Below are 16,096 nucleotides of genomic sequence, written 5' to 3'. Positions count from 1 at the left end.
TACATCAACGATTTGCCTAAAACTATGGAATGCAAATGTGTGATGTTTGCGGATGACGTCTCCTTGCTGTTAAATTGCGCAGATAGTACCGAGTGTAACGAGCGCCTCCCACAAATTACAGAAACCATAACGGAGTGGCTTACAGACCACAATCTTGAAATTAATTTAAAGAAAACTAAAATAATCCAATTTCGGCCTTTTCAAAAAAAACCACTGCAAATGTCATTACAAACAAAAAACGAAAATATAGAGGAAGTAAAAGAATTTAAATTACTAGGAATTAAAATAGATACAAATTTAAATTGGAAATCACATATTCAAAATATAAAATCAAAAATATCGAGCTTTATATACGCGTTAAGTGTGCTAAAGGTCAACACTGACTTGGAAACCGCGATGTCAGCATATTTCGCTTTTGCGCACGCAAGGCTCCAGTACGGTGTGATTCTGTGGGAGGCCAGCACTGATGCCAATCAACTATTCCTGATGCAGAAGAAATGTATTCGCATACTTACCAACACGCAGATACCAGACAGTTGTCGACCGCACTTCGCTGCATTAAACATTCTCACGCTGCCCTATATATATATTATGGAAGCGGCACTCTTTGTTAGGAACAATTCCCATCTTTTCACTAAAAAAGTTGTTAACTCGCAAAGAAGGCAAAATTATGAAATTGAAATACAACTACCCCCAACAAAATTAGAAATGTTTAAAAAAGGCCCTTACTATCGATGCATACTTGTAGCAAACAAACTACCCGAAAAAATTATAAACGAAATTCAAGACAACGTGTTCAAAAGGGAACTAAAAAATTTGCTGCTAAATAAATGCTATTATTCCATAGACGAGTACCTGAATGATGAATCTTTGCCTAAATAAAATAATAATAACTTAAATTAAATAAATAATTAAATAGTAATAACTTATATTGATAATTTAAATTAAATATACCTAAATAATTAAATAAATTATAACTTATAATGATAATTTAAATTGAATATACTTACCTATAATATTATTGAACAAATGATAAATTGATGAATTGAATATATTTAATGCTGATTTATTAATGAATGATGAATTGAATTAAATATTCTTAATGCTAATTTATTAATGATACTATGGGAGTGTATTTAAAAACAAATTAATAATAATAAATCAATGGTAGGTAACGAATGTAATTTCATAAGTATAAAATAATAAATATTATAGCTTTTATTCTTATGCCTTGAACATAAGTATCAAAATGCGTTTATTTTAAATTATGTACATATATGTGCCTGCACTGCACGTCCTAGTTATAGTTTAGTTTTAAGAAACATTTGCTGTGCCCTAACAGGGTTCATGTGTGAACTTACCCTAATGTAATATCTGTCTTGTACCACATGATTATTATGCAATAAATTATGAATTATGAATTATAACCAAGGGTGGAAAGTGAACCATTTCACCCGAGATATGTTGGCGCTCGAACGAAGAGAGAGCGCCAATAGTTCGAGGGTGAGATGGTTACTTTTACCCGAGTTAAACACTCTACTTTTCATTTCGACTATGAGGAAAGTCAAACACGAGAAATGTAGGTTGATAAATGGTAAGTATTTATGAAGTTTTTCAAGTTTTTATTGATGCTTTGTATTCATCACTGATTTAAGCAAAGAGTAATTGCTCCAAAGTGTGGAAGATTGTAATGTTTTAGTTAGACATTTCACTAAAATAAACCAAAAATACGTTTTCCGACAGCGACTTCACTTTTTTAACGCTTCTCCAATTAATGAACTGCTCGTAAGCCTTTAGGTATCTTTGTTTTAAAGATGCAGGTAAAAGATTATCAACCACTGTTTTTGCTTCTTCTTTAACAGATTCAGGAGTTAATTCTATGTTTAAGTCACTCGAATCACTTGAAAAATCCATTTTGAACCAGAGCAAGTAATGTCTCGACAGTTCATTTAGTACCATACCTATTCCCGCCTTTTCCTAATTAGTTTTTTTTTCTATTTTATCAAAATACAAATGTTGCTACTGCAAAAATATTTATTATTGTGTATAAAAATTATACTATAGTTGGTCAATCCAAATTGTCAGTAAATAAGAACAAACAAAACTATACTCCTCCTTTTTTTGGGTGCTAGTACTAGTGTAAGACAAAGATAGTATGATTCTCTCTGTCTATGTTTGAAATGAGACAGTCCTTTGACAAACTATACTTGTATTTAATATTAAAATGTATAAAATAAACATAAATAGTTGTTAATAAATTAATATAAATGACAATGAATGTTTATTAAAATATTATCATTACATTACATTCATTCATTCGTAAGATCAGGCATATCGTGAAACAAGAAAATCTTTGACTCGTTCCCTGAGTCGACGGAGCCCCGCTATGCGGGGCTCCTATTTCTGGGCAGTTTGCCCTTCGGGCATCTGAAGCAACCTAACGAACCTATCCTACCTATATATTGGTTTGATGTGACTATCGTCAAAACATTACACAGGAACATTACGATCTGCCTGATCGTACGATCGGCCTACGACATATACATTAAGGCCGTTTCAGACACATCCCAATTTAAGATCGGATTGTCTATGGTTTTAGATATTTTTCCAATCAAAATGTTAACGGCGCCAATTTCAGTCATGCGGAAGCTAATATAATATGGCATATATGGCTGTTAGCCGTTGTTCGAAGTAAAATTAAAAAAAATTACTTTCCACCCTAGGGTGGGAAATGCAATTTTCCACCCGGTTATCAGCCTATGAAAGGTGAACTTTCCGAACAGGAGAGATGAAAAATATGTACTGAATTAGTACATACTTCAAAAAAATTGTACCTCAATAAATCGAGAGTACAATAAACTCAATTCGGATTTGCTGTAGAGCATCTCCCCAGCAACCCCAAAATTTTATTAAAGGAAAGTTCACTTAAATAAGACGCCGAAAAAAATTGTACTGCGGTTTTTAACGTTGAATGAGTTAGCCATGCCTATTTAAATTACCTAATTGTCGCCAGGACGCAAGCGCCTCCAGCCGACTTCTCAAATGTACGAAACTTTGTATTTTTATATACAATGGGATACACACATTTTATTTATGTTATGAACTTGATTTCTGATGAGAGTTCCAATGTTCTAATAATGTCATGTAAAAAACACGTAGGTACGACTAAAAATAAGTACGTTTATGATCAATGCAACTACACCATTCCTGTTTGACAAGAAAACATTGGTATCCCATTGTATATAAAAATTAGAGATGCACCGGATATTCGGTCACTATCCGGTATCCGGCCTATCCGGCCATTATTAATATCCGGCCGGATACCGGATAGTAACAATTCAATTCAATTTATTTATTTAATTCAGACATACATATCCAAAAAAAATTGTTAGTAATTACATATTTACAAGACATCAAAACTATGGTTAGTAACATAGTATGCAAGGCATTTAAAAAAATAAATAAAAGAAAATAAAGAATCAATTATTATAATTATATATAAAGTTAGACACCCCGTCAGTCGTCAACGGATACAGTACAATGTAGACTGTTCCAATGTCTCGCTAACGGAGTATCTAACTTTACAGCAAATATCTTTAGGATACCATTGTCACTGCTACTTATCCTTCGCATGATCGACGCTGTCCTGTTGCGTATGATAGCGTAAAAATCATCTGTACGTTCCCCTGCAAACATTCCAGACGCGCTACAGCACCGTGGGTAACCCAATAGTATCCTAAAAACATTGTTGTATTGTATTCGCAGAGCGTTATATGACCTGTGGGTGTAACTGGCCCACAGGCTGCAGGTGTAGAACGATTGACAGAACGCTTTGAATAACGTCTTCTTAACATCTTTGTTACACCTAGCCAGGGACCGGAACCGGTTACCTTAACCGGGGTTTTTCATAGGGTTATTTTAAAAGTGGTTATAAAAACCCCTACCATAACGGTAACCGTCTGATAAGGTAACACTTTGATTCGGTAACCGTATCAGATCGAGTTAACCTCGGTTACCGGTAACCGAAATAAAAACCCAGTCGATTCAGTTACCTCATAATAAGGTTTTGAACCAGTTCAAACGATTGTAATCTTTACGCACACTTAAATTGAACTTATTATTGAATAACCGTGGTTGGCATGGGCGGTCTATTAAGTCTCCAGCACAAACATGTTTTTTGTCGGTAACTTCGCTTATTGTCAATTCAAACAATATTGTACTTTGAGTCCTTAAGCTAAAATTGAAAACATTATTGAGCGATTACAGTATTACTTTGGAGCGACAGCCGCAGCGCGGCCATTCCTTTGTTTATCTTTATACCTGTGTGTTCTTATTGTTTTTGTTCATTTCGGAGCAATTCTAGTTTAGAATTTTTAGAAAAGGGCTTGCTGCAAGTAAACACCATTCTATCCTAGCAATATCTGCTATTATTTAGTTATATTTTTAATGCTACTTAGATATTATTTTTCTATTTTCGGGTTCAAACTTGGTATGTACCTACAGAGTAAAGACTGATTTAAGGAAATATTTTAACCTAACTAGTAATTTTACTGGTAGGTATAGTTTATCTTTAGATAGAGTGATTAAAAAAATCACTTTGTGATAAAGATACATGCGTTAGCGGATTGTGGTAGTGTGGTAGATATTTAACCATTGTTGACAAATGACATAATGTAGTTATTATGGGCTTATTTTATAATAAGCAACTACTTTTAAACGTTTTCAGATGCGGTGAGTTGTGTCAGCTAAAAGTCGTAATTTACCTTGTTTTGCTTAATGCAGCGAGCAGAAAATATATATATTATCTATAGCAGTGATAACCTTATTTTAATATTTCAAATTTTTCATTAATACCAGAATTCATTATATCTAATGAGTATCTGTAACATTGGTACCTAGGTGAAATAATTTTGATTAAATTAAATAGATACATACTTAGTAAGCAGTGTTGGGCATTCAAGAATAAAATCATTATTTGAATAAGAATTCCTAAGAATAAAATCATGTTGATTTTATTTCCGTCAAAATTATTCCAATAATTTTGATCGGAAATAATAAACGTATGTGAACAAATTTAATAAGAATAATCTCATTCTTAATCAAGTAAATGTAATCATGATTTTATATTCTTAATAATATTCCTGGATTAAAATGCAGTCTGGGTGCCGTATAGATAGAAGTAAATAATAATAGTTTCTTGTCTAATTTATACCTAATTTTATTACTTTAATTTACTGCCGCATAGTCTTTGTATTGGTCGATACCCGTATTGCTTTTAATGTGATAACTAAATCATCAGGTACAATTGAGCTGATCTGACCGGATGGTGGATAGCGAAACACTTCAATGGCTCACTGTGCCTAATTTAATGTAAAAAATAAAATACCGGCCAAGTGCGAGTCAGACTCGCGCAGGAAGGGTTCTGTACCATTGCGCAAAAAACAGCAAAGAAATCACGTTTGTTGTATGGGAGCCCAACTTATATATTTATAATATTCTGTTTTTAGTATTTGTTGTAATAGCGGCAACAGCATAAAACATTAAACATTTAATTAAGCATTTAATTTTACTTTTGTATGTACACTAAGTTTATCACGAAAAATAAATGATTTATGATTTATTTATGATTTTAGTGATAAGCGTAGGACTCTTTTCTTACCTGCTGTAATTTGCTATCTCATTCACTTTCCGTATGTGTGAAAGAGATAGTATACGTAAGACCTCAAGGCTGATAAGAATAATAAACAAAATACATACTTAATTGGCAAAGGAATATACATTGAACCATCATAATTATAATTTCGCAGTTTACTTTTTATGTAGCTTCATTATCAAATTATCATCACCGTTTCGAAAGCTCCTAAAAAAAATGTACCTACCTATCTATCACAATCACAACTTTTACGCTAAAAAAAATTCAAATCAATCCGACCATTGAAAAGAGGAGTGAAATTTATTTTACAAATTATATACATTGTACTACAAAAGTTAACTTAATTCAGAATAACAGTCTAATTGAATATAATGCAGAAAGTCGTAGGTCGCAGTATGAATAACTCTGTCACTGAAACCACATACTAAACAATACATGAAATGAATGAAATGAACGAAATGAACGAAATAAACACAATAAATACAATAAACAAAATAATAAAAATAAATAAATAATATTAATCATATAAATAACATTAATAAAATGAATATTATTAATAAAATAAATTACATTAATAAAATGAATATCATTGATAAAATAAATAACATTAATAAAATAAATAATTTTAATAAAATAAATAACATTAATGAAATAAATGAATTATAGTAAATAAATAAACAAAAAAGTAAAAAAAAACAAAATTAAGAAAGTTAACAATTAATAAAACAACTATTTTTTTAATATTTTACTGACGGCACACTACTGACGGCACATCACTAAATACGGATGTTGCAAACGTATAAGCAACCGATAATAAAGGTTACCATAACCGAATAAAAACCTGTTAAAAACCCCTAACAAAAACCCTATCGCGATGGGGTTTTGAGATTAACTCGGTTAAAGGTTAAGGTTACCGTTTCAATAAGCTTACCATTACAATCAGGTAACAGTATGATAGGGTTACCGAATGATACGGTAACCGAATCGATTGGGTTACCGAATGGATAGGATTAAGCGTAAAGAGGGGTTTTCCGGTCCTTGCACCTAGCAAACCTGCGAGCCAACATGTTCCCCCTCACTGCTAACGCTCTGCGCTCCCTCTCTATATCGAGGTCATCCTTTAAGTAACATCCCTTGATTTCGGAGTAAACAAAATTGGATTTAAGAAACAGTCACGGTCATAATCGTAGTCGGTATTATATTAAAACAATTTAAACATTCTACAGATATGCACGCGCACACATTTCATACCTAGAAATGAGTCCGCGCGAACGGTCACAGGTCAAAATCTGCACAATGCGCACCTGCACAACCGAAATGTAGGTATAGTTCCGCCGGCCGAATATTCGGCGGCCGGATACCGAATATTCGGTCGACGGACATGCCGAGTATCCGGTCTCCGGCGAAACAACTATCCGTTGCATCTCTAATAAAAATACAAAGTTTCGTACGTTTGAGAACTCGGCTGGAGGCGCTTGCGTCCTGGCGACAATTAGGTAATTTAACTAGCCATGGCTAACTCATTTAACGTTAAAAACCACAGTACAATTTTTTTTCGGCGTCTTATTTGCTAAAAAGTAAGTATTTACGTGAATTTTCTTTAATTAAATTTTGGGGTTGCTGGAGAGATACTCTACAGCAAGTCCGAATTGAGTTAATTGTACTCTCGATCTATTAAGGTACATTTTTTTTAAGTATGTACTAATTCAGTACATATTGTGCACATCAGCATTACGTTTCAATAAATCATAAAACAGACAGTGGGGTTTCCACGGAGCATGACGTTAGGAAAGAGGGTGGCACTTGGACAATTTAATTACGTCATTAATCTGTATAAATTTGGGATAATACCGTAGATAAACATATGATCAAATAAACAGGTAATCACCGTTTTGTTATTTTTTCTACTCGTGTACTTTTATCTGTCATTTACATAGTCACGAACGAACATATAAGGGCATACATACTCCATAAAAGTCTATAGTCTATTGCCCAAAAAAGCACTTGTGTCGTTTTAGAGACATTACGACACGGTAAACTAGTAGTGTAGGAAATAAAGGTAGTGGACCCCGCAGTAATTCCTGTGCCAGAAAAAGATTTACAGTATGATAAAGTATCAATAAATAAAAAGTATTGTATAAATTTCCAAAGAATAATAATAATAGAATTAAAGTAAATACCTAAAGTCTTAAATCGTTAATATCTTTTTACGGAAAAATGCTCCGTTCAAACTTACTTCACCGGACATATTCATGTAACGTATTGCAACAATATATGAAATATCAAAAAAAATATTCCAGCAGAAATACCAATATTAATAAAATATATTTTTTTGGCGTGTCTTGGACCGGAAAATTGCTCAGTCTAATTTTTTCATTGGAATGCCATATTATTGCCGTTTTATACCTACAAAATTAAAATCTAAAAAAATTACCATGTAACTATACTATTTTCAGAAATTGCCTTTTTACTCGCTTTGGAAAATTTCTCTATCCATTTTATTTATTGAATTAAGTTCACAGTTTTCTTTCTATTCAACTATAAAAACATCCAAAAAAATAACGAGCGTATTAAAAACTAAACATATCGGGAGCAGTGTGTAGGGAGCGGGGTGTACAAGTGGGGTGCGGGAGCGGTACCGGCCGGCCTAAATCACTAAATGACAGCGTTTTACACAAAAATAAAACGCTAATTAAATAACTTACCATAATCGGAACCTAATAATAATATTGAGAGTGGCAACACTGTAGTTGGTCGTATTTTTCTTTCCGAATCAGGCAGTTGCCTTTGACACTGACAGTTGGCTAAAGCAAATTTCCAAGTCATTGTCTCAAAATTATACATATTGACTACCGTAGGCTCAAAGGGCGTAACGGACAAAATGCCGAAAATTAGTTATGAATGCAGTTATACTCAGTATTTTTTTCTCTATCGAATGGTACATTTAACGTCCCAGTAACTTGAAAAAAAGGTCCGTTAAGCCCTATGAAAAATCAATGCTTTAACACAATTTTCCAACGCATTTTGCCGTATCTGCCAATTCAAAAAAATGTTGTGAGACATTTTGGCGTAACTCCCAACTTTGTGTACGATACGCCCTTTTGAATCGGAAATTTGCTAACTTTTTGTCCGTTGCGCCTATTTGCAGTAGATTTTTGAGTGCTAAATGTACGTTACGCCCACAATTAGTGGATATTTATACGACTGTTAGAGAATTCAATGTAAGAGATACGCCAACATACTATGTACAATTTCGAGTTTATAATTGTTGCTTTTTTGTGTTTAAGTGGGATGACCTAGTTATACTTTCCTTGTAATTTTTTTTATTAAGTAGGTACTTGCATTACCTGCTCATGTGCTCATTGCTTTATTTATAGGGTTACTAAAATTTGACAATTTAAACTGAACTAGTGGGTACTTTTTTCATCAGTTTTAAGAAAATAATAAAACATGACTATATTCAAATGATAACTATGGCGATTAATTAAGGTTAGACTGATAACTTTTGAGTTTTGTATGTGACTGGGCCATTTGCTGAGAGTGTAAATTTTCTCAGCCTGATTTGTTTTTAAATATACAGGGTGATCAATCCAAATGGGTCAGTATGGAGAAGTCAGAAACTATGAGAGATAGCGAAATCTGTTCTTAGGAACCATGGCTTCGATTTTAGATTTAATAATAATGGCATTCAATTTTTTTTAATCTATTATACATAACCGGGATTCGAACCTGGTCAATATTCTTGTTGTTTGTTTGTATGGCAACTTTTAAACGATGCGTGATAGGTGGGGGGTGCTCGACCAAATATCATAGAGGGCCCCGAGACAAAACAAACTACATTAAAAAAAAATCAAAATGGCCGACTTTTTTTTTAATTTTTCCAAGTTGGTCCGAGCGCGCTGAGATTTGGCATGCGGCGAGCCTGGGGGCCCAAGACTACCATATCAAAAAAATTTTTTGGAAAAATTCAAAATGGCGGCGGACACGGGCAAAGTCAAATTTCCAAGTAGGTTAAGCGAGCCCGAAGGGCGAGCTTCAGGCCGGGAGGCCGAAGGCCGACCCCGGCGGAAGGCCGAAGGCCCGGAGCCTCCACCCCGACTTCCAAAACTCGAGGCCGAAGGCCGAGCTGCGTGAATGCGGTGCTTCCAAGGCCTGTGGAGCCACCGAGATTTTTGATGTTAATTTTTAGGGGGGGGGGGGGGGGGGGGGCTCTCAACTTTATCTTGATATCTATATAATTTTAGTTACTAGGCCAAGTTTGGTATCGTTTTTGTATAAATCGGGGATGCCAAATTCATTTATGATATCATTCCGGCACCATTCCGAAGTAAAAACACATAAAATATGAAAAATATACATTATTTTTATTCCTCTTCACGCTCAAACTGCTGAACCAATTTAGTTGAAATTTGGTATAGAGATGGTTTGAGTCCCAGGGAAGAACATAGGATACTTTTAATCTCAAAAATAATCCCTAAAGGGTGTAAAAAGGGAGGTGGAAATTTGTATAGGGATTCAATAACCGCTGAACCGATTTAGATAAAATTTGGTATAGAGATAGTTTAAGTCCCGGGGAAGAACATAGGATAATTTTTATTCCAAAAATATACCCTTAAAAATGAAAGGTAAGGTGTAGGATTGTATGGGAAATCAATAAACGCTGAACCGATTTGGATGAAATCTATGTTTGATTTAGTCGAAAATGATACTAAACTTGACTTAGAACCAAAACTCAAAGAATTATAACCTCAGACGTCGCAGACGCTTAAAAACCCCCCCACCCCCCACCTGCATCAAAAATCTGGGTGGCTCCACTTCTTAAATCCATCCTTGGGTCCTAAGGACCAATCCTGCCAAAGGAAATCTATTGTTCATGCAACGCCGTGGTTGACCTTTTTATGCTCTGAGCACCATCAACTATATTGCCTCCCAAGTAGCATGGAAGTGTCGGCAATATCAATATAGCAGCCAATTTAGAACTTAGAGTGATTTCAGGGACGTATAAGAGTGTCAGAAAAGATTTAAGCTGTATAAAAGGTATTTTACAGACATTATACAGCTCAAGCTGTATAAAATCATTATAAAGGATTCTGCGGAAGCATGGGGTGCTTTATCAGAATATAAAAAATCTACTATAAAACTAAAAGTGTTGTGAGACACTACAAGCTAATTCTATCGTAAAAGCTGTATACAGGCTGTATTGTAGTAACATTTGGCACTTTTAGCTGTACAAAAGTATCTGTCAACTCCGTTTTAAAACTTTAAGTGTTGTGAAACACAACAAGCTAATTTTATCGTAAAAGCTGTATACAGGCTGTATTGTAGTATTACTTGGCACTTGTAGCTGTACAAATGTATCTGTCAACCCCGTTTTAAAGCCATTTCTTATGGCGTAATTTTACTCTCCTATAAGAATAGTAGTTGGATAAGTTCTGTATGTAAGGGTATTATAAAACTAAACGAATAAATGGCAGCTATTGTACAGCTTTTTTAGGGTTCCGTACCCAAAGGGTAAAACGGGACCCTATTACTAAGACTCCGCTGTCCGTCCGTCTGTCCGCCCGTCCGTCTGTCACCAGGCTGTATCTCGTGATCTGTGATAGCTAGACAGCTGAAATTTTCACAGATGATGTATTTCCGTTGCCGCTATAACAACAAATACTAAAAACAGGATAAAATAAAGACTTAAGTGGGGCTCCCATACAACAAACGTGATTTTTGACCGAAGTTAAGCAACGTAGGGCGGGGTCAGTACTTGGATGGGTGACCGTTTTTATAGATAATGGTACGGAACCCTTCGTGTGCGACCCCGACTCGCACTTGGCCAATTTTTTCTGTATTACTGACAGAGTCGCTTATAACAATCTTTTGGCGTAATTTTACACTCGTATAAGTATAGTAGTATAATGATTTTTGAAAATAAGTGTATTATAAAACTAAAGGAATATATGACAGTTACAGTACGGGTTTTTTATTTATTATACGGATCTCTAAAGAGAATTATAACTTATGTACGGAGAACCGAAATACAGCCAAACGAATACAAATATTCTATTATAAAGCTGTTTTAATTACAAAAGCTGTAAAAGACACTCCATTTATTACACAGCACAGCTACTAAGATTATAATGCTCTCCAGCTATCCTGTAGGCTGTTTAACAATTGTCGCCATTTTACAACGAAAAAAAAACGTATTTGTAAATATAATTAAAGAAATACTTGCAATTATTTAGCAGACTAACGCCGTGCTATGATTACCAGCTAAAAAAAACAAACACTAACTTTACCGATTTTTGATATTTTCCTTATGGTTTCTCTTTGTTATTTTGCAGGCGCGTGAATATTTTGCCAGAAAAGATACACAGGTTCACTATAAATAATAATCGGCACTTGTACCAATGATATAATATTCCACTCAAGTCCTGTATAATATTTAAGTACTTTTACTTTTACCATCCACTATAACACTTTATTGTCGCCATTACTATATTACGAATGAACAAGATTAAGACATTTTAGTTTCTTAAATGATTATTATTCTCTTGAAATTCTTTTTTAAAATTCATTTAAAACTTATATTCTTATATCGTACTTATAAGAGATTATCTGTAGTGTTAAGGTTTCCTGTTACACCGAAATATAGCTGTAATGCAGCTATTATGCAGCTTATGTATTGCTTATACAGCTACTCTACAGCTCTAATAACGCGAAAGGCTGTATAATTTGGGCCCTTTTTTAACTTATAAGGGCTGTATAAGCGCTTATACAGCCTTTGTACAGCCTAACTGTACAGCTTATAGTATACAAATAAACTTGAATACAGCTTATATACAGCTTGCAATGCTACTTGGGCTACTCATAGAAAAAGCCATGTATGCAACGTTGTATAAGTAGTCAAAAAATGCTCATGGCGTATTTATTAACAATGTTCGCCTTCGGCTCACATTGTTACCCACGCCACTCACATTTTTTGACCCCTCTTATAAAACTGTTGCATAAAATACTATTATCAGTAGTTATAGCAAAGAGAATTTAGAATAGAGGAATATTGTCAAAGTAAATTATGTAGTCAGTACATTTACTGCCATCTTTCGACACAAATTATTAACACTTTTAAACGCCATTTGACTTTGATCCTTATTTTTAGGGTTCCGTTCCTCAAAAGGAAAAAAACGGAACCCTTATAGGATCACTCGTGCGTCTGTCTGTCCGTCTGTCACAGCTAGGGTTGCCAGATCGAAAAGCGCTATTATCGGGAAATAATATAAATTTTTCGGGATTTTGGGACTTAAGTCGGGGAAAAAAACATTCAAATTAAAGTAGGTACCTAATTGTATTAAAAACAACGATATTTTACATTATTGGAACTACGAACTGACAGCGGCCGGCGCCCAGTTCGGAACTTGAAATTATTGTTTTATAACGTGAAGCTGTTTTTCGGGACAATGTTCGCTTTGTCGGGAATCGGGAACACATGCTAAAAATCGGGAGAATCCCGCCAAATCCCGACCATCTGGCAACCCTAGTCACAGCCCATTTTCTCCAAAAGTACTGGACCAATTAAGTTGAATTTTGGTACACTTATGTATATGTAAATTCGTGACCCCAATACGAACTTTAAACATGGAGGCCACTTTTGGGGGGTAAATGAGAAAATTAAATAATGATGTTTTTTCAACTATTAGGTCCTTACCTATGAAATTGGCGTTTTTGTTCATAGATATAAGTCTGATCCTAGTTTTTTTTTTTTTACAAAAGTACATACACAATTACAATAAAACTACAGTGCACTCAATAAACAACGATTTTACATACAATTAATTGTTATTTTTTATTGTTAAGTGTTCAGAATTAAGCCTTGAAAATAGGTCTTTTCATGTGCTGTCGGTTCGAGTATTAAAATTACTTATATTTTTCTAATGGTACCAATTTTCAAGAAATGGAGATATTGAAAACATACCTTAAAGGTGTCAAAAATTACTGGAAAAATTTTGTTTGGTTTGAATTAGCCATCAAAAAAATATCCGCAAAATTAATTGTATGGAAATTCGTGTTTCGTTGAAATTCTCCGAACAAAACGCCAATTTCATAGGTAATGACCTAATATTAAATTAAAAAAAACCCTCTACGTTATAATGCCAAAAAATCAAAGAAAAGAGCTGATACTCTTAAAACTGCTGGACCTATTTCTATAAAACATATTAAGAACACCAAAAGGAAACTCGCTTTCACGTTAATAAAACGCGTCGAAATCGATCCATCTCGTTGGAGAGCTACGAAGCCACAGAGACACACACAGACAGACATTGGCGTCAACCATATAAGACGCCTCTTTTTGAGTCAGGGGTTACAAAAAGAGAGGTAAAGATAAGATAAGGATTTCTGTTCGTATCTTATAAGTTGGGGCACTATGAGATATACACAGAATGAGATGAATATCATTATCTCATTGTAACAAATAACTTTTTCCCTACTTACGTTACGTAAGTATGTAAAACTCATAAGCATATCTTAGGCCTGGTATACATATATATTTTAGAGTTATTAGTTTATTTGATCAAAAATATTTAGAGTAGAGTCTGTTCGGTAAGAGAATCCTTTTGAATTGGGCCTCATTATTTCCACGTCTCTTCTCTTTCCGCACACTCTAGTATCAGTCAAGTAAAAATATGGGTGCACACATCATACTCAAAAATATATCCCATAGCTCTTATGTATTAAAAACTATGGAACATATTTATGAGTAAATTATATGCACTCATATTATTACACTTGATTGTACCTGCACTTAAGTATAGGACAAGACAAAAACGGAGAATTCCATAATATATATTAAAATTGACATAACCACTAGGCATTTATAATATTTGACTAATGTGGCTCGTAGTAGGGTTGCCAGATCGAAAAGCGCTATTATCGGGAAATAATATAAATTTTTCGGGATTTTGGGACTTAAGTCGGGGAAAAAAACATTCAAATTAAAGTAGGTACCTAATTGTATTAAAAACAACGATATTTTACATTATTGGAACTACGAACTGACAGCGGCCGGCGCCCAGTTCGGAACTTGAAATTATTGTTTTATAACGTGAAGCTGTTTTTCGGGACAATGTTCGCTTTGTCGGGAATCGGGAACACATGCTAAAAATCGGGAGAATCCCGCCAAATCCCGACCATCTGGCAACCCTAGCTCGTAGCCGCCTGGCGACGACACGTTGGCATGCAGTCTCTACTACATAAATAATATTGCATTTCGTTTTCTAGTTTTTCATTTACCATGTCGGTAAGGGTCACAGGCGTTAAATAAACATTTTAAATATGTAAGAATAAGAAATCATCGCTTGCGTACCCTATGCCTACGTCACTAATGGCTTCAACAACCATGTTTTCACTCACGGTAAAAGTGATATCCAAAACTAGAGTAAATTGATAGTAGTTAATTTAATCCTTTAGTCCGTAGCGGCAACATACTTGCCATCATACTTAAAACAAAAACGCATCTCTACATTAAGAATTACGTTTCAAAATCGAATGACTAGAAAGGAATGTCAAATGGTTAAAGGGTTAAAAGCAATGTTTTAGAAGTCTGTTACTATAGTAAATATATTAACCACGACGAATTAAAAAGTCAGCTAGTTTACTTACTCTATCTAAAATAGGGATACCACTGTAGTTAGTACCTTGATAATGATATAGATAAGCAAACAATGACGCTAAGAAAGAAATAGTTGCGGACAATTCATTCCCATGTTATCTAAGAAGGAAAATTATCATTACCTTTGTTCCTTTTCCCAGCAAATCGGCTTCCAATTCAGCATCTTCCTGTGACTGCATTTGAAATAATAATTATTAAATTTACTTCTTTTAGATTTTACAAGTTGTGTAAGTAGCTCGCTACGGCAGACGATGAAACTAGATAAAGTAACGTGATCACTCTGATAATACGACTACCGTACATGTTTGCATTGTGTAGTGCAAATGATGCCGGTATCTAATTATGTTTTAACATAAAATAAATACGCACAATAAATTTAAAGCAAATTACACGTTCACTCCACACCATGCCGAGCTATAGGTATAAATCGTAGGCAGCCAATCAGTCTATGTACATTTCTAGCTTAGTCATGGTATTACGGTAAAAAAATGTTTTCAGTTGTACTAACACGTCATCCTCGCTCGCATGTCTTATGAACTACAGTTGCAGTTTTTATTGATCTAATGTCACTACTTGCGTGATTATTGCTTAGAACAATGATTCAATAAAATAAGACGGATGCATTTATTTACGTAATTTTGCTACATAAAATCCCTATAGTATTCTTAGAAATGCGCTAAAAACTATTATAAAAATATTTGTCAATGTCATGTGCGTGGTTAATGCTTAGGACAATGCTTCAATATATTTAATAAGATGGATGCATTAATTTACGTAGATTCGCTACA

At 34.2% G+C, this 16,096-nt stretch overlaps 1 protein-coding gene across 1 annotated transcript in view; it reads right to left on the bottom strand.

Annotated features, from left to right (window-relative positions):
* The window catches only part of LOC134804769 (peptide transporter family 1-like), a 48,881-nt gene extending 33,239 nt beyond the window's left edge, over positions 1–15,642 (bottom strand). Inside the window, exon 1 of the mRNA XM_063777991.1 lies at positions 15,431–15,642. Within this exon, the coding sequence (XP_063634061.1) occupies positions 15,431–15,487 (57 nt within the window). The 5' untranslated portion in view covers positions 15,488–15,642. The remainder of the gene's footprint in view (positions 1–15,430) is intronic.
* Between the last annotated feature and the right edge of the window lie 454 nt (positions 15,643–16,096).

Source organism: Cydia splendana, chromosome Z (genome assembly GCF_910591565.1).
Source record: "Cydia splendana chromosome Z, ilCydSple1.2, whole genome shotgun sequence".
Taxonomy (NCBI): Eukaryota; Metazoa; Arthropoda; class Insecta; order Lepidoptera; family Tortricidae; genus Cydia; species Cydia splendana.
This window is presented reverse-complemented; position numbering and strand designations above follow the sequence as displayed.